This window comes from Lithobates pipiens, unplaced genomic scaffold (genome assembly GCF_037356315.1).
Source record: "Lithobates pipiens isolate NorthernLeopardFrog02 unplaced genomic scaffold, aLitPip1_a1.2 Scaffold_13, whole genome shotgun sequence".
Classification (NCBI taxonomy): Eukaryota; Metazoa; Chordata; class Amphibia; order Anura; family Ranidae; genus Lithobates; species Lithobates pipiens.
The window spans coordinates 84,101,901-84,121,810 of record NW_027507718.1 but is presented as its reverse complement, the minus strand read 5'-3'; the positions used below and the strand labels follow the sequence as shown (position 1 = coordinate 84,121,810).

The 19,910-nt window shown below is 41.6% G+C and overlaps 1 protein-coding gene across 3 annotated transcripts in view; it reads right to left on the bottom strand.

Annotated features, from left to right (window-relative positions):
• The window catches only part of LPAR1 (lysophosphatidic acid receptor 1), a 220,247-nt gene that overhangs the window by 64,863 nt on the left and 135,474 nt on the right, over window positions 1-19,910 (bottom strand). For all 3 annotated transcript variants that reach the window (XM_077475260.1, XM_077475261.1, XM_077475262.1), the window contains one exon: window positions 15,563-15,690. In XM_077475260.1, coding sequence (XP_077331386.1) covers window positions 15,563-15,619 — 57 coding nt within the window. In that variant the 5' untranslated portion in view covers window positions 15,620-15,690. The remainder of the gene's footprint in view (window positions 1-15,562; window positions 15,691-19,910) is intronic.

Here is a 19,910-nt window from a genome sequence, read left to right as displayed (position 1 = left end):
GATATTGCTTCGCATTCGGTCCAAACTCACACAGGACTTTTTTTTGGTCTGCACCAGAATTGGCTTACCCATGTGTATACACCGCTCCTAAAGCACCCCAAAGATACTGCTGTTTTACGTAAGTTATTGACCATAGTTTTACTTTAAAAGTGGATGTAAACCCTCTCATATACCCAGCGAAGTGAAGAGCCTCAGATGATACACAGAGATGAAACAAATCTTCCTACATGCGTTTTACATGTATATCTACTGTCTTCAGCTTTATATACAGTTTAGAAAGTACACGTTAGAATTCTCACTTCCTCATTCAGCATTAGCAGTGTAGTGTTGGATTACACTTGTAGACAGCCGAGTGGAGGAATGGCATACATCCCCTTCCACATAGGCAGAGCCTTTTTTTTCAGAGCTGTCCTGTGAGTAAAGCAGCTTTTTGCTAATTTATAGCACCCTCCCCGACACCAAATTCAGGCTGGTTTTATCACCAGTGGGGGAGAACTTGTCATAAGTTATCATGCTAACAGAAGAACAAAGCAGGAAAAAGCCACTGGACTTAGTGCTTTGGCGAGAGATAGGAAAACACTGCAGATATATGTGCCCAGCTCAAATTTCATGAATGAGGTTTACATCCACTTTAAGCTGAAATTATATATTATTTTAATGTTAATGCAACCAGGTTTAAAACTGACCGTTTGACTGTGCATAATGATCATACCTATCTTTCTGTATTTAAGACATTTTCCCAATGCTTGTTTGGGTTTCCTTCAGGTGCTCCTTCCGTCAATCTATTTGGGCTGTATTTATCAGATTTTCTATACAGTACATACCTGTATGATTGTGGTATGAACATATTTTAAGGTTTGTGCTGTGGAATTGGCCAGAGCGTAAAGCCCAACTCTAGAATATTAGCAAAATACCCCCTCATGCTATAACATTGGTATGAAAAAAGAAACCTATCCAACTGCCCATGCTACTTACCTGAAGCCATGGTCACATGACGATCCTTCTTGTTTCTCCTCTTTACATCCTGTGGTCCTTCTTTGGGCCTCTGCTTGATGTGGCCACCTCCGAATGGTGGAGGGGACACTTCCAGTGGCCAGATCCCCTATCGCAGGCTTTAGAGGCAGTGAACCTCATGGGGGGGCGGTGAGGGGGATGTTGCCGGATCCTCTCACACAGGCTTCAGAGGCTGGGGACCTCATGGGGGGGGGGGGGGTGGGGGGGGTGGGGAAATGTATCTGGTCCTCATAGTAGGAAATCAGCGCAGCTCATAAGGAAGAACTGAGTTTAATCCATGGGTGCTCAACCTGTGGCTCTCAAGCTGTTGCAGAACTGCAAGCCTCTTCATGCCTCTGCCTTTGGGAGTCACGCGTGTAACTGTCAGCTACAGCTGCACGATTATTAAAGAATCGAGATTGCGATTCTACCCCTCCTCCTGATCTTAACACACCATTTTCCAGATTTAGTGCAAAGAGTTCCCTGCTCAAGCCGGCAGCTGTCAAAAAAAATAAATCCAGGCAGCCTGACATTTTTCACAACATTGCTCAGGCGAGATAAAGAGAAACATTGTAACTCTTCTTTCTTTTAGATCAAAGGAATGCACTTCGGTCTGTAAATAAGGGAAGTTTATCCACCAGTTAAAATCTGTATTTTTTGCTAGAAAATTACGTAGAATCCCCAAAACAATATATATATATATATATATATATATATATATATATATTTTTTTTTTTTAGAGCTTAGAGAATAAAATGGCGGTTGTTGCAATATTTTACGTCATACTAATTGCACCGCGGTCTTTCAAGATGATGTTACGCCATGAAAATCATGAGAGAACCATGATCTTTATTTTAAAAAAAAATAATTGTGATTCTTATTTTAGCCAGAATCGTACAGCTCTACCGACAGCCTTGCTGTGCCTCGTGTGACTTGAAGTTTTGCAACAGCTGGAGGGCCACAGGTTGAGCACTTGTGGACTTTAACCCATTGCACTGCAGGACAGCTTGGGAAGAGGTGTTTGGAAAGATTGAAGTGTATGGTAACGGATGCACAATGCAATACTTATTTTTGCCTAGAGGTGGGCATTTAAACAAAACCATATCATCACTAAGTACATAACAGAGTTGTCCTTTATTTAGGATCGTCAATGACATACTTGTTAAGCACTAATCGGCATTTTTCGTCATGGTTGTATTCGTTTTAACTGGAAATTAAAGTAACTGACCACACTCAGGGGGTGGACTGAGAAACAGTGAAAAGTGGCTACAATAAACCACATAAAACATTAAATTAGGCTTTCTGGCAATTTATTAAAATTGATGATTAAAAGGTTAAAACAGTACACAATTCATGGATTTATGAGATTGCAAAGTTACCACGCTGGCCGTAAGGCTGGCTCGGGCACTGATGGATTGCTGTAACCAACTTGTGAAAATCCAGGGAAGGACGCCGACCATTGTTACTGCAAACGGATTTCAATTATTTTACATTCTTGGACCAGTTTTACCTACAAGTGAGAGGAACAACTATGGGGCAAATTTTGCCCCGAGATACACCAATCTCACCTTGGGCTACTGGGAGAAGAAGCACATCTGGGCCAACAACCCCTTTGCCAAACACATTGTGTTTTACAGCCGGTACATCAATGTCTTTCTCATCTGGGGGAGGGTGGCCTGGATGTGTTTGCCTTCTTTGTGGCCCATCGCTATGCAAATTGCTTAGGGTTGGCCTTCACTCATGTGACTGATCCCCGCAAAATAGTCTTTTTGGACTCTTCTCTCTCACATGAGGGGGACACTATCATCAGGAAGAACCACACTAAACCCACCTGTGGCAATTCCTACCACCACTATCCCAGCTGCCACCACCCAGCATTACGGTTACGTAGAAATTGCTCCAAGGACGGATGATTATGATACACAGGAAATTCTAATATCTAAAAAATTTGAAGATAAAAAGGATACCTATCTGCACTTGTTAAGGAAGACTTCAATGCAAACCTAAATCCCCCTCTTAAAAAAAAAGATAATGGCCTGGTAGACAATCACAATAATGCAATGAGATTCATCACTTCCTTTAACAATAAACACAGGTTCATGTAAAAAATCTTGCCCAAACATTATGAAATTTTAAAATTAGACCAGAGATTGGCTCCCCTATTACCTTTGGCCCCTCAGGTCACTTTGAGGGCACGCATATTGAAGAACATTCTAGCCCCCACCAAGTTACTAATGATCAATAAGAAACCTTTTTATGAAATTAGATCTTATTTTGATAATAGAGTTGGTATTTCTCAATGCAGGAAAAGGGCATATCTTACATGCCAACTTGTCCCTCATGGACAGGCTGAAATAGTTGCCATGAAGGGAAAAATATCTCAGATCAAAACAATTCATTACATGTTCTACAGAGATTATCATTTATGTTCTTTATGTAGGTCGCACTATGCATAAGCACATAGGTGAACACTGCAGATTTATACACACAAGGCTTGTGACAATGTTCCTTACCATTTCCTCCAGGCGCATAACAAAAATTTCAGATGCCTGTAAGCGATTGAAGCAATTCCCAAAGGTACTTTTATTGACAACGAAAGGTTCTTTCTTCTTTGTAGGAGAGAAGTGTTCTGGGTTTATCATTTCAGGTACTTGTCATCCAATGGATTGAACAAGGACTTTTTGAGCTTTTTTTTTACCCTCTACAATGCAGTAGATCATGCCTTTATTCTACAAAAAAAAAAATTGTATTTGTTTTTATCCTATTTTCTTCCCTTTTTATTTAATTTTCATCATCGCTATATTCATGGTTATATAGATTTTATTTAAAATATTGCCACTATATAGATTTTTGGCTGATCTGTATACCATGGTCCATGATAAACTGCAGAGTTTCTCCAGTGCTGAGAGTCAGAGGTAGGTGGAGAATTCCACTTCATCCTGTATACACGCCCACATCTGCCAATATCATGTGACCTGGCTAACTCTGAGAACAAGTAATTATTCTCTCCAGCATAAAAGACACAACTGAGCATGTGCAGGTTGGCTACGCTGCCTGTGTTAGCTGGCCTTCCCCAGATAGACACAGTGCAGGAGGGAAGGGTCTATGCATAAAGGATAAAACAGCCTTTTTACACAATGCAAAGGATTAACTCCTTAAGTTCCACAGTCAGTATAATAAGCATTCTATGCTGTATATAAAGACAGATTTTACTCTTTATTTATAATCTTCCCTCAAGCTCTGCTCACTCCCACCCTTACATTGGGTTTATAACCTTCTGTTAGTTACTATTATCATGATTTGATAAAGCGCATGCGTGCAAAAACGGTAGTCACGGCAACAGGGACGCATTCGTTTCACGACAGCTGCGGCTGCTTCCTTCTTCAGATCATCCAGTCTTGCCCAACAACCAGTGACACCTTCCTACATAGCGCCTTTCCCCTTGGCTATTGTTGGTCTGCATCCAGCTCCAGTGATGCCATCTACTCACGCCGGCAGTTCCAGCACGGAAACACCCTGGAGTCTGCCTCAGTTTGCAGTACCAATGGTTGGCATCCTTCCCTAGATTTTCACAAGTTGGTTACAGCAATCCATCAGTGCCCGAGCCAGTCTTACAGCCAGCGTGGTAATGTTGCAACTACATAAATTCATGAAATATGTACTGTTTTTAACCTTTTAATCATCAATTTGAATAAATTTCCAGCAAGCCTATTTTAAAGTTTATGTGGTTTATTGTACCCACTATTTACGGTTTCTCAGTCCAGCCCCTGAGCGCTGTCAGCTACATTCATTTCCAGTTCTTTTGCATTTTGATCCCATGCCATTGGACAGCAGCACTGTTCAGCTGTGTTTATACTACATCATTGGGTGATGTTCTAGCCATCAGCACCTGGAAATCTCTTTCTATTGTATTTGTTTTTAACATTTACCCAGAAAAGCCAAATCCCCAATATAATGCAGAACTGGAAAGGAGAAAGACGGTCAATTGAACAGGTTTATGTTTGTGTCTACAATGCTCACCGTCACCTTCAGTTTGTTTCTGCTTTCTAAACCAGAAACACAAGACAAAAAGGCAGCATTAAGCATGTTCACGCACCAATGGAGTTACGTGGTTCAGCTTAGGGATGTAAAAAACAAATAAACTAAAGGCCTCACAGGCAGACAATGGGTGATTTTTTTGAGAAGACAGGAGGTAAAAACCGTCATTCATCATTAAAATGTCTTCTTATCCTTTCCAGAAAACAGAAAACTTTTTGTTAACTATTTACAACACTTTCTGAGATGGAATGCAGGTAGTTTGTTTTATTATTGCCAAATTGAAACTTTGCATTGCCAGACTACTGAATCTGAGACAAGTAATACAATTGTGACTGGTATTGGCACCTGATGTGATAATTAAATCAAGTAGCTGCCCTTTTAAGAAAGTATAAACTTAATTGGTGAATAGACAAAAGTAAAAAGGTGCTGATGCTAGAAACGATCATACATTCATTTATTTTAGGTACTTGTATAGCGCCGTCAATTTACGCAGCGCTTTACATATATATTGTACATTCGCATCAGTCCCTAACCTCAAGGAGCTTACAATCTAAGGTCAGATCTAAGACAGGATCCAATTAACCTACAAGCATGTCCTTGGAGTGTGGGAGGAAACGGAGTACCGGGAGGAAACCTATGCAGGCACAGGGAGAAAACATGCAAACTCTAGGCAGGTAGTGTCATGGTTGGGATTCAAACCAAGGACCCTTTTTTGCTGCTAGGCAAAAGTGATATTCACTACACCACTGTGCTGCCCAATATGCAACATATGTGAACCATATGCAAATCGCAAACTAATAAAAGTTAAAAGTAACAATCCCAACACCATAGAATATATAAAATCTGCTGGTTTGACGAGTCTTCAAATAAATGCTTCACCACAAGTGCTCATGAGGTAGACGGCAACTCACCAAAGGTGTTTGACCACTTTTTACGGTCAAAATATGCTTTTCTTCAATAAATCCTGGGTAAACATCTCTCCACTGTTGGATCTCCTCCAACATAGGTCAAGGATGTGGGAACAGACTCCACCAGGGACACTAAGAAGAGCTCTTTTGGTGTAGTACGTTTTATTAAAATGGTTAAAAGTTATAACCAAAGTTACACTTACATGTGACTGTGCCAATCCCGGTGTTTCATCAGAAGCGGTGACCCATCAAAAATTGTAACGGAAGTTGCCGCCATCTTGCTACTTCCCGCACTCAGCCACAGTAAACATACAGTGAGAAGGCGGGAAGTGGACATCTTGTTACAACCAAGCTTATATCGTGAAATACATTATTTACAATTCTGTTTGACTGTTTAAATGTTGATTTTTGAAAGCAGAGGTGTTCTGTCAGATTAGAAAACCTGTGACATCAGCAGGCTTGCCCCTGCTTTCGAAAATCAACACCTAGAACAGTGGAAGATGGCAGCGACGAAATGTCACTCCCGTTACAAATTCTGACGGGTCGCCGATTATGACAAAACACCGGCACTAAGGTGTCTACAGCATGTGTGGATGGGTATATTAGGTTTGCGGCGGCATGCGATCCATGCCTTATTTTGGATAAACTAATTTGTTGGACGTCACATAGGGACCCGGAAACGATGGATCCCCGCTTCAACGTTTGCTTCCTCGCACTGGCGTCATCAGGAAGACAAGTGTAACCCCATTCACCTACATGGGAGGGCTACAGAATTCAGCATGTAACATAAAATTGCTGTGAAGCATCACATCATGTTTACTTAAATTAACAGCACCCTGCCCACTTATAGATGGGAGGTAAAAAATTTGATCAATCTCCTGTTTTTACTGCCACCTGGCAGCCCATGTGAAAATTAGCCTTAGGCCCTTGTTAGTCTTTTTTGTTTATAGCACAGAAAATAAATAATAAAAAAAAAAAAAAAAACTGTGGTGATCAAGAACCACCAAAAGAAAGCTGTATTTGTGGGGGGGGGGGGGGGGACAATTACAATTTTTTTTGGGGTTACAGCGCTGCAGGGCTGCGCAATTGTCAGTTACAGTAATGCAGTGCCGTATTGGAAAAAATGGGCTGGTCATGAGGGGTAAATCTTCCAGAGGTCAAATGGTTAAAGTCGAAGTACAGTCCACAAATACTCACCTCTGCTCCAGAGATGCCATATTTTCTGCTGGGTCTCTTCTCTTCTGGGTGCAGGGTCTTCAGCTGTCTTGAATGGCTGGTGTGCGATAAGGCAAGTCCTCATTCATTCATCCCGGGACTGAGGCCTAGCTCATTGCACATTCTAGAGATGGTTGTGAGTAGGCAAGATGAGTTTGTTTTATTGCAGAAGAGACATAGCATGACCTTTCTACAGCAAAGGGCCTGCCTGCATTTTTTTTTTTTTTTACTTTAGTTCTGCTTTGGTACATGTGCTTAGCTTTTTTGTGAGTGATTTGCTAAAAATGATCCTTAACTTTTAATATAAGATAAGGAAGTTTACAAGCGTCTTTGCTCATAAAAAGCTGACCACATGATGAGTAACCCTGATCTGTACAAATTTGATGCTCTCGTCCGTTAACTGTATAATGCATGTGACAGATACCAGTAGCTGAATGTCTGTCACATGCATTATACAGTTATGTTGTGACATTATGTGTGGCATGTTTTGTATAGGTCAATGGCTGAGAGCACTGACCAGAGTGTTCTGGCAGGGGGGGGGGGGGGGGGGGACGTTCCTCTGTCAGAACACAATAGCTCAGCAGGGAGATTGCTGTACTAACATCACATAGTACAGAGAACTCAGGTTTTTTTTTGTTTTGTTTTTTAGTACAGCCCACTTCCTGCTGTCACCTTTAAATTCCGGGAGGCTGGCATTTCAATCATGTGACCGCTCTGATTGGCTGTCACATGATTGGAAAACTTGCAATCCTAAGTATACATTGGGAGCTTGCTGGTACACGCTGGTCTCTGTGCTGGGAGCACGCATGGTGCACACTCTTAGTACAAAAATATGTTTACATAGGGCCACATATATGCGGCCACTCAGTGTTAAAGCCCACCTGACGAGAGGTCACACATATGCATACAGCCAGCAGGAAGAGGTCAAGGCTAGTGTCATATCTTAGATTGTAAAATCTTGTCTTTTTTTGTTTTCTTAAGTAACAGGTTATATTTACCTACTCTGAGCAGTGGATTTGCACAGGGCAGCCCGGATCCTCCTCTTCTCAGGTCCCTCCTCACTGCACCTGGCTCCTCCCTCCTGCCACGTGCCCCCACAGCAAGCAGCTTGCTATAGGGGCACCAGAGCCGAGCTGCAGGTCCATGTGTCCATTCAGACATGGAGCTGTGGTTCGGCCCCGTCCCTCCCTCTGCTGATTGTCTGACTGACGGCAGCAGGAGCCAATGGCGCCGCTGCTGTGTCTCAGCCAATCAGGAGGGAGAGTCCCGGGTGGCCGAGGGACTCGTGGACATCGTTGGATAGAGATGGGGCTCAGGTAAGCATTAGGGGGACTGCTGCACACAAACGGCTTTTAACCTAATGCATATGCATCAAGATAAAAAACCTTCTGCCTTTACAACCTTTTAACCATTGTATAGAGAAACAAAGGTATATGAAGAAAACAACTTTAAAAAGGTAAACGTTGCAATATAAACTCTATTAACCTCTTGCTGACCATATAACATGCGTCCACGGCAGCTTAGGTTTCTGTACTTAAAGGGCTCCCTCACAGCGCAGTCACCATCTGCACAAGGACCCTAGTTATATTCAGGACCTGGCAGGATGGGCTCCCGATCATGTGACAGCCAATCACAGTGGTCATGTGATCAGCAATTCTTTACTGTATCCCATGTAAAAACTGATAAAAAGAAAAGTAAACAAATATGTAAAAAAAAAGTGATGGTTTATATAGCAGAGAGGAGTGCAGGAAACTGAAGGTCCAATTCAATAGAACTAAACCCTTTGATTTAACATTTCCAAAAACGGTTACACTCGAGTCATGCCATGAATTATAACTGTCACAGTTGCTTGTGCAGTCAACTAAACTGTCAAGCCATAAAATGGTTGGCGTCATAACTGATCACATGTGCAGCATCATGGAAACTGTAGATCCGACAGAGGCTAGGATGGAGGTTTAGTTCTGCCTTAGACCCCTGTAACATTGGGGTGTTTAGCTCAATTGGTAGATGCATTTTTTAGTCCACATCAGGCAGGCGTTGATGGTTAAGGGCCTGGTAGCCCACATTTATTATAAGAAAAACAAAATATTAGTCCATCCAGTAATCCCACGCAGGGGTCCAAGCTTAAATTAAATACAGAAAAATCCAAACGAAAATGATAGCCCACCTGGCTACTCTTCAGCAGTAGTGCTGCTATAAGTACTTGCTCCATCCACCAAACTGCTTGGACGCACACAGTCTTAGGCTCCTTGGACGCACACAGCTTCCAGCCCTTCAACACACAGCTTTGGACTCCTTGGACGCACACAGCTTCAACCCTTCAATGCACACAGCTTTGGGCTCTTTGAACATGCACACAGCTTCAAGCTACTCCACTCCACCATCCCTCTCACTCTACTCCCAACAGCCCCTTCGTTATATGTTATATGTGCAGCTGGGCACACACCCTGCTCGTTATCACCAAGACCTGGACACAGGGTTGGAGATCCCTCTTTCCTCCAATTTCACAGGGACAGAGCCTCGCTCTGTCACACCCCATACACACTATTAGATTTTCTGCAGATTTTTGTCTTCAGATTTACCAAAACCATATAATATGAGGTCAAACCTTAGGAGTTTCAATTTGTATGCAATCAGGCAGGCCCTTGTATTACATGGTTTTGGTAAATCTGAAGACAAAAATCAGCAGAAAATCTGATAGTGTGTATGGGGCCTTACACTAGCCATGCATACATAAACTCTTGTTCAGCTCAAACAGCACAGATGTAGGAATCTCCACTGCCCGCTAATGGATTCAGACAGCCACTACTGCTTGAATACCCGAACAGTGACTACATCCGATAAGATGCAGCCCTAGTCCAGTTAAGAATTCTTTATCAAATTTTGTCAAGACAGAGCATAATGCGAGAACAAAGATGGTGCCATCTTTCTGGAGAGGCAAGCAGACAAAGGGATTGTCAGGGGAGAACTATGACCTCAGATTATAAATACCTGGAAATGTGCCGCTTACACAAAAACTTATGATGCATGCATGATGAAAAAAAATATACCCCTGCCAAGTCCACTTTCAACTGCAGTTTTCAAAATTGGTTCACAAAATGTAAAAAAAAAAAAAAAAAAAAAAAAAAAAAAGAAGGAGGTGCTGCAGTGGAAAATGACCCTTAACATTTTCCATTATTAAATAGATTTATGAAGTTTAGTGTATAACGCTAGCTTTATTTTTACATCTTAAAAGAGCAATTGGGACAAAAAACACAATTTATATACAGGCCACTCCAACATATGTCTAATATTTTACACAGTATATAGTCATAAGAAAGTGACTCAAGAGCTTTTGTTTAGTCTAAAATAACCACAGCCATCCACATAGGAAGGAATAAAACACAAGAAGGAAACAAAACTGCCTTGTACCCCTTCACACAAATGATTTATTTGCATACGATGTACATTGTGTTGAATACAATGACCACCACATCATTCTAATAAAGCAACCAGTGACTGGTAAATGTGAACTGGATCAGACTACGAAATTCTATTCACTGAATAAATTCAACTTCTAAATCATAAGTGACTGGAAGAAATGGCTTTAAAACTACCCTGTAATCATCACTGATTATCGAATAGGCAGGAATTAGGATCTATGGTATATTTGATACCAGCTGCAGAAAGTTGTAAGGAAGAAACAATTACATTATGAGGCTTCAAGAACGAATGAAAGAAAGTCAACCAGCATATAAAAACCATGTACAGCCTTATTAATGCAAGCTTATCTTTTCAGAAAAAAATAAAACAAAAGTGAACACCCAACACACTCACCTCCCCAACCACAGGCCCATGTCCCACTCTACTTACCTCCATGGGTGGAGCTGTCAAGCGTCCACACAGCTGATACTGCAGTATGGGGAAATCTCTGCAAGGCTTCCAAGATGGATCAGAGCAATGCTCTATGTCAGAGCCAATCAGAATTGCTCGAATCCATCCTGAAAGAGCTGCAGAAAGAAATAATAAATAATAATTTAATTTAGTTAGGCTTCACATTCACTTTAGGAGGTTAATGCTCAGGGTATTTTTTGAGGCCTTTGTATGTAAGAAATGTGGCCCTAGTAATCTTGCCTAGTTCAGCACTTCACTTCATTTGAGAATGAAAGGTCTACACACTATAGTTTCTCTTTTCCTTTAGGATCATTTGTTTTGGCTGATTAAGTACGGGGAGGTAACACATGGGTGGCCAATTTGTAAAATAAAGAAAAGATAGAAAAGTCAAAAGGTCATGTTTTGCACTTGATGGCTAAATCCTTCTGCATGCCACAGTCCTACAAAGCTCACTGGAGTATAAGCAGACTTCAGGCAAGAAATTTGTGCAAACCTCATCCAAACAAGACCTCTAACTAATTGGCATATTTCTAGTAAATCTGTCACCAACACAAATGTCTGCAGACATGGCCGAAGCGTCCGAGCTGTGAAAAGGTTGTAAAGATCATGCATTTGGTAAAAATGACAAAAGAAAACGTGCGATGCCTTTAGAGGAAACCTAGACTAAGAAGAGTGCATAGGGTGCCATTGATAACCTCCTCAAGAAAATGCTTGCTGCCTGGCTATTATGCTAATCTAAAAGCTTTCGCACTCTCTCAATCACAGTCTTGGAACAAGCACGCAGATCAAGGAAGTCAGTGTGAAGTTGGAGCTCCTGATCTACATACTTTTTACAGATTAGAGACTTTGAAAGTGTTAAACCCCTTTCACACTGAGGTGCTTTTAAACTGCCAGTAAAACACTGAGCACATTTGAAGGTGCTGCTGAAGAGTTTTCCATTCATTTCAACGGAGAGGGGCATTTTTTTACTGCACTGCCAGCGCACTGACCCAGTGTTAAAGGCAATCTTTTTTTTTTTTTTTTTATGGAAATATGTTTTTGTGAGCTTTTTAGGCACTTTTTTTAGCATGAAAGCACCAGAAAAGTGCCTCAGTGTGAAGGGGTCTTAAAGCTACAGGATCAGCCTGACAGCCAGGCACAGGTTTTCTTTAATAGCCGATTTCAGTTACTCAACACAGTGGCTAGGTGGTTAGGTCTAGTGTCGCTGGTTTGAATCCAAAACACGGTACTACCTGCCTGGAGTTTGCATGTTCTCCCTGTCCCTGTGTGGGTTTCCTCTGGGTACTTCCACTTCCTCTCAAGCTCCAAGAACATACTGGAAGGTTAAATGGATCCTGCCTAAATGTGTATGCGAGTTAGGGACCTAAAATTGTAACCTGCTATTCACTGCTTTCTGTACCAGCAGTAGACCTTCAGGTACCACACTCAATGGTGGCCTCCACATTGAAACAGAGCCTCTTTGATTATGATCAGTACATAAGTAATATAGTCATGAGATGAACATAGATTTAGAGCATGTGGCATTTATCAGGAGCTCACATCACACTGATAATAGCAATATTGTTGTTTACACAGCTGCTATGCCTCCTGTCACTAATATATATATATATATATATATATATATATATATATATATATTTTTTTTTTTTTTTTTTTTTTTTTTTTTTTTTTTACACACACGTTTTCATAACCCAGGGAGACAAAATGTAAAAAACACCTAGTGTAGGAGTTCATATAGAACTAATGTCCTCTGCAAGAATACTGAACAGTACACACAAGGAATGCATGAACATAAGCAACAGAGAAGAATCCAAATCATGCTCATAGACAAAAGAGGGAGGTCTGTCATGCAGTTGTGATATACCCCTAGACACACTAATCTGCCAGGTGCTCCAGTAAATAAAGGCCAGCTTGGCCAACTACTCCTTTTATGCCTACACAGAAAAAAAAAAGGTGCATTACAGACTCCACCTATTGAAAACAACAGCAACCAGAAAAAACAGGTCAGTCCCTGTTTTCCCTGAGAAGCCTAGGTTGATGAGTAAGGATGAGCTCAGGAGTGTTTGCATACTCTACATGCGGAGCCTGCCAGGAAGTCGGCGCAGCGCTGCGCTAATCACAGGTAGTGAGACATTGCCCCGATGCGTGGCTGCAGAGATTGGCAATGTCTCACTGCCTGTGATTAGCACTGCGCCGACTTCCTAGCGGGCTCTGCACATGGAGTGTGCGAACACGCTTGAGCTCATCCTTACTGATGAGGTTCGCAGTCGAAAACCACCCAAATCAGGTGACCATCACCTTATATCTAAAGCAGCCTCTATAGACCTTTTTAACATGGAGGAACCCTGAAATACCTTTTTCGATCTCAGGAAACCCCTGCCAATAACTACTATATCAGCTCACAGTACATTAATGTGATGGTCAGTGGGAAGAATGTTCCTTACATTTGTGGTCCTTGGGAAGAGTGCTCTTTTTACAGATATATAAAAAGATCATTGATGCCAGTGGTAACTTATCTGACCGCAATACATTACTCTTTGCTCAAGGAACCCCAATCAACCTCTGGAGAAACCATGGTTAGGAAAGTATGGTCTAGAGCAGGGTTGTCAAACTTAATTTAATCGGCTGCATCAGCTGTATGGTTGCCCCCAAAGGCCTTGTTGTATCTGGAGTGCCGGGTTCAGGAGTGCGCTATGCACAGAGTGCCAGTGTAGTGTAATATTTTGCTCCCCATCATAGAATGCTACGGAAGTGACGTTGTGGCCAGACATTTTGCACTGCGCATGCGCGATGCGTTCCAAATGCTTGCACCATGCGCTCCAGAGGATTTCCGACAATGTAGTTCAGTGAAACCGCCAGATAATGTCACGGGAGTGAGGGGAGGTAATCGTGACATTAACTTTAGACAGATCAGAGAGCTCGGAGAGAGAGCAGGTAACTGTGGCTCAGGGAGGGGATTACCTCCCCTCACTTCTCTGACATTATCTGACAGTTTCACTGGTCTGCATTGTCGCAAATCATTTGGAACGCATCGCGCATTCGCAGTGCTAAATTTCTGTCCGCAACGTCACTTCCGTAGCATTCTATGATGGGGAGCAAAATATGACACTACACCGGGTTCAGGAGCCCCAAAGCTTCCTCACATCTCTCTCCTACCTGGGCCAGCTCTAGTACCTCCCTGTGTAAGTGACCCTGCCTCACTTTGCAAGGAGATCATTTGCTCTCAGATTCTGCAGCTCTGTCCCCGCCGTGAGTGTGTGTAAGGATCTGCTAGTTCTGGAAGCCATTGAAAGCCAAGCTGTCCTTTGTAAACACACAAGGCTTCTGTATTCACAAGTCACAGTGAGGAGCAAGAACAGAGGAAATGGAGTTCTGCCATGTTCTGGCTGCAAAACTCGTGCAAGGGCCACAGGATAAGGCCTGGGTGGCTGGATTTGACCCATGCGCTTTGTGCTTGACATAGGTGATCTAGAGGTACCTCTAAACTGAAATCTGCCCATGTACCTTGCTGTCTAATTAAACAAGGTTCTTTAGATTTATTTATATTTATGTGGTGCAAGTGTCTACACAAAGATGGCTGTACACTGAGCCCATTCACTGGAATCAGGTGGAATTTGAAATGTAGGTGGCCCTACCAGCAGTGCATGGCTCAACAAACTTTGAATAAAAACTTAAAGGGAGCTGGCTGGAAATTGTTGGCTGAACAGTGACTATAGTGAAATGATTGCAGTCACTTTTTGGGCATTCTGACAGGGAGATGGCTGTCAACACAATAGCTGGGAGAGGAAAATGGAGTAAAAAGAAACTTAAAAAGACACCTTCATCCATGCTACAGTGCAGATGGATGAATCTCTTGCTGCGCCTATTGTATTTTGACAGCTGGCCCGACCAACCAGGTTTCCCACTAATTGGATTTTGGCTATTTAATCAGGAACTGGTTAAGATTCATACAGTGTATGGCCAGCTTTACCAGATACAACTTGAGTGGATTGTTTAGGTAGGGATTCGATTAAATAATTTACTGGAGCTAAAGGAGATTGAATAGAGATTGCATTATCAGATTGGTGTATGGTCAGGTTGTTGAAACAAGTAATAATAAAGAAAGAAATATTCAGTACAAATGGTATACAAAGATATATACTCAGCTTTGTGGCTGATAAGACATTTTAGGAATCTTATCTACAGACCTAACATAGCTACATGAACATTTGATGTGGTCATTGAGTGGTCTGCCAAATGTGTTGATGCCCTCTCTGTTTGAAAAGTAATAAACACTTCCCTATCGTCAATGACTAAATCTAAAGTCTGGAGCCTTGTAAGTCATAAATCTGTAAATGTTGAGACCATTTCTTTGGATCTGACTAAAACATTGCAAAAGCTAGCTTAGCTAAACCCACCCATTTGTTTGCTTTACAATACTTCCAAACAAGCAAGCCTGCTAGAGAGCAAACAGACCAAAAATAGAAGAGGATACAAGGACTAGGTAATAAATTCATGTCTGAAAACATCCCGTTACTAAACGCACAAAGAGTTACCTGGGACTGGGACATCATGCCGATAGGCTGGGTAACAAATTCAGTAAGTGTAGCCATGTTTGGTTAGTAGGCCTCAACTTCAAAAAGGTCAAGCTTCAGTCAGATCTCTGTCATACTGATGAGAAAATCTGAAAAAAAAAAAAAAAAAAAAATAACACATTATACATGACTATTGCAAATCATATGCCTGGAATGACTTAAAAAGGCAACTACACGCTTGTGGGGAAAAAATAAATCAAAAAAATATATATAATATTGTGTATAAAATTGTGACATATTGTAATTGAATGTTATTAACAAGTGACCTTTCCAATTCTGTACACAGCTGGTGTAGAGAACGCTACCCAGAAATGTAATTTCCTGCTTGTGATTGGCTCACAGAAGAAGTCTGCACTTAGAAACAAGTCAAGCTTGAGCATCCCCTGCAACAAAAATGTCATTTTTGGTGAGATACTCCCAAAAGGGATGCAAAATTTGACACTATCCTCAGAGCCCTGCAGGTGCAGCAACTAACTGTTAAAAAAGCATTTCCATACAGATTCATTGTGCACATGGACACAGACACACAGGGATTTCTTCAGAATAACAAACGGTAGGAATCTGCAACAAAGTTTGTTAAAATCCTTATAATGTGTATAGATCACCCACAGGGCAATGTTTTTTTTTTTTTTTTTAACAAAAGTAGGGTTATTCTTTAAAGTAGAACTGAAGGGAACATTTGTTTTTTAGTTTGGAAAGAGTGTCAGAAACCTTTTTTTTTTTTTTTGCCGTCTGTGTCCCAAAACGGGGGGGGGGAGATTTCCCTTCACTTCCTGTCCCATACCTGCAACAGGAAGTAATAGGAAATCCCTCCAAATCGATGAAATACCTAGTTGTCACTAGAACTAGTGTCCCAATTGGAAGATTAACCCTCTATTTCTGTTCAAAGGATCATTCAGAATATGAAAATGTCTTTCCTTTGGTGGTGATTACCAGGACAAATAGAAAGGGCGAATCTTCCAGATAAAGACACAAAGCAAAAAAAAACATTTTACCCCCCAAAAACAACAAAAAAAAATCAAACAAAAAAAATAAAAATATAAATAAAAAAGAGAAGGAGGTGTTTTGCTTTCAGTTAGGCCTTCATGCACACGGACGTTTTTACAGCCACTTTTTTGAGCTTTTTTTGCAGCTTAAAAACGGCTGTCCATGTTAGTCTATGGCTTCATGCCCACCTAGGCGTTTTTGAGCTGCAAATGGCATAGGCGTTTTTAAGCTGTAAAAAAAACCCAGGACCAGTGCGTTCCGTGGCGTGGAGCTAGAGCTGTAAAAACGCGAATCGCGCAAAAACGCGCATAAACGCGCATAAACGCGCATAAACGCGCATAAACGCGCAACATATTTTCTTTGTTTTCTGAGTGCTATAGCCAAGAGATGTGTTTCTTAAAAAACGCTACTTAACGCTAACGCTAAAAAACGCGCAAAAACGCGCAAAAACGCCAATGCAAAACGCGGTAAAAATCACGTTTTTAACAACAATTTTTCCAGGCATCGGAGCTAGCTTTGCAGCCAGTTTTTTAAAACGTCCGTGTGCATGAGCACTTATACTTTAAAGCTATCCTTTGGAACACAAATCCCTTTGCATCATCGCAACTTTCATCATGTTTACCTATTTATTTTTTAACTTTCCAGTCCAGCCCACCCCACCCCTTGCCTACCTTTTAATCTAGGCAAAAAGTAGTGTTTTCAGTAGGCTTCCCCAGGACCGACAGTTTAGAAATGTATCTATTTTAGCACTTACATCATTTCACATTAGGGTGTGTGAGAGAGCAAGGAGTCTGCAGACTCAGAACACAGGCAAACGAGACCGAGTTGGACTTCAGTACTACAGATATACCTGGATGGAAACTAACTGAATGACATACATTTCACTAAAGAACTGTGCATCATAAACTGACATCATAGCACTGCTAATCTCCTAAAGCTTCTTTACAGCCACTTCAGTATACTACTCACTCCAGTGATCATTCTTCATTAAAAAAGTCCCAAGAGTCTCTAAAATGCATATAGGCTCCTTTTATGGTGCCCTCCATGAGCTTATGCCTAGACTGTACTGGCAAAATGATTTGTGGTACACACTGCATTCTAATGTATCATATAAAGTGCTGTACAAACCTCGCCAAACAACACATAATGGAAAATCTATAAAATCCACAAAGATATGTTCTAGTTCCAAAAGGGAAAACGCTAGAAACATAACCGCTTAGTATTTTCCCCATTTGAAATTCAACTTATTGGGCTTTTTTTTTTTTTTTAAAAAAGAACCTTCTCTGAATCTTTAACAATTGTGTGTGCTTATATACACACACTACAGTGGTGTGAAAAAGTGTTTGCCCCCTTCCTCATTTCCTGTTCCTTCGCATGTTTGTCACACTTAAGTGTTTCGGAACATCAAACCAATTTAAACAATAGTCAAGGACAACACAAGTAAACACAAAATGCAATTTGTAAATGAAGGTGTTTATTATTAAAGGTGAAAAAAAATCCAAACCATCATGGCCCTGTGTGAAAAAGTGATTGCCCCCCTTGTTAAAACATACTATAACTGTGGTTGTCCACACCTGAGTTCAATTTCTCTAGCCACACCCAGGCCTGATTATTGCCACAACTGTTCACAATCAAGGCATCACTTAAATAGGAGCTGCTTGACACAGTAAGGTCCACCAGAAGATCCTTAAAAGCTACACATCATGCCGAGACCCAAAGAAATTCAGGAACAATTGAGAAACAAAGTAATTGAGATCTATCAGTCTGGAAAGGGTTATAAAGCCATTTCCAAAGCTTTGGGAATCCAGCGAACCACAGTGAGAGCCATTATCCACAAATGGCGAAGACATGGAACAGTGGTGAACCTTCCAAGGAGTGGCCGGCCGCCCAAAATTACCCCAAGAGCGCAGCGACGACTCATCCAAGAGGTCACAAAAGACCCCACAACAACGTCCAAGGAACTGCAGGCCTCACTTGCCTCAGTTAAGGTCAGCGTTCATGCCTCCACCATCAGGAAAAGACTGGGCAAAAATGGCCTGCATGGCAGAGTTCCAAGGAGAAAACCACTGCTGAGCAAAAAGAACATCAAAGCTCGTCTCAATTTCTCCACAACACATCTTGATGATCCCCAAGACTTTTGGGACAACATTCTGTGGACCGATGAGACAAAAGTGGAACTCTTTGGAAGGTGTGTGTCCAAGTATATCTGGCGTAGAAGGAACACTGCATTTCATAAAAAGAACATTATACCAACAGTAAAATATGGTGGTGGTAGTGTGATGGTCTGGGGCTGTTTTGCTGCTTCAGGACCTGGAAGACTTGCCGTGATAAAAGGAACTATGAATTCTGCTGTCTACCAAGAGATCCTGAAGGAGAATGTCCGACCATCTGTTCGTGTACTCAAGCTGAAACGAACTTGGGTTCTGCAGCAGGACAATGATCCTAAACACACCAGCAAGTCCACCACCGAATGGCTGAAGAAAAACAAAATGAAGACTTTGGAGTGGCCTAGCCAAAGTCCTGACCTGAATCCTATTGAGATGTTGTGGTATGACCTTAAAAAGGCCGTTCATGCTCGAAAACCCTCTAATGTAACTGAATTAGGACAATTCTGCAAAGATGAGTGGGCCAAAATTCCTCCAGGACGCTGTAAAAGCCTCATTGCACGTTATCGCAAACACTTGGTTGCAGTTGTTGCTGCTAAGGGTGGTCCAACCAGTTATTAGGTTTAGGGGGCAATCACTTTTTCACACAGGGCCATGATGGTTTGGATTTTTTTTCACCTTTAATAATAAACACCTTCATTTACAAATTGCATTTTGTGTTTACTTGTGTTGTCCTTGACTATTGTTTAAATTGGTTTGATGTTCCGAAACACTTAAGTGTGACAAACATGCAAAGGAACAGGAAATGAGGAAGGGGGCAAACACTTTTTCACACCACTGTATATGTGTTAACAGAAATGTGTGTGCTTATACACACACACACACACACACACACACACACACACACACACACAGTATATATGCCTAAGACTGTTTTTCCCTGGGTGCTTGGGAAAGGGTTAAACTGAACTTTGGGTATGCTCTGTAGTGCATACTTATATTGGTTCAGTTTGGTACAATGCAAGTATGTGTATCTCATAGCTGGGGTGACAGTCGCTGTAGTAGTTGGTGCTACTACAGTGATAATACAATCATCTAGAGATCCCACTCTGCTCGGCAGCTTCCCTCTGTACACTAACCACTGGGGGTTGCTCACTCAACGCTATGATCATTCAGGCCGCGTACACACGGGCGGACTGTTCGCCCAACTTTGTCCG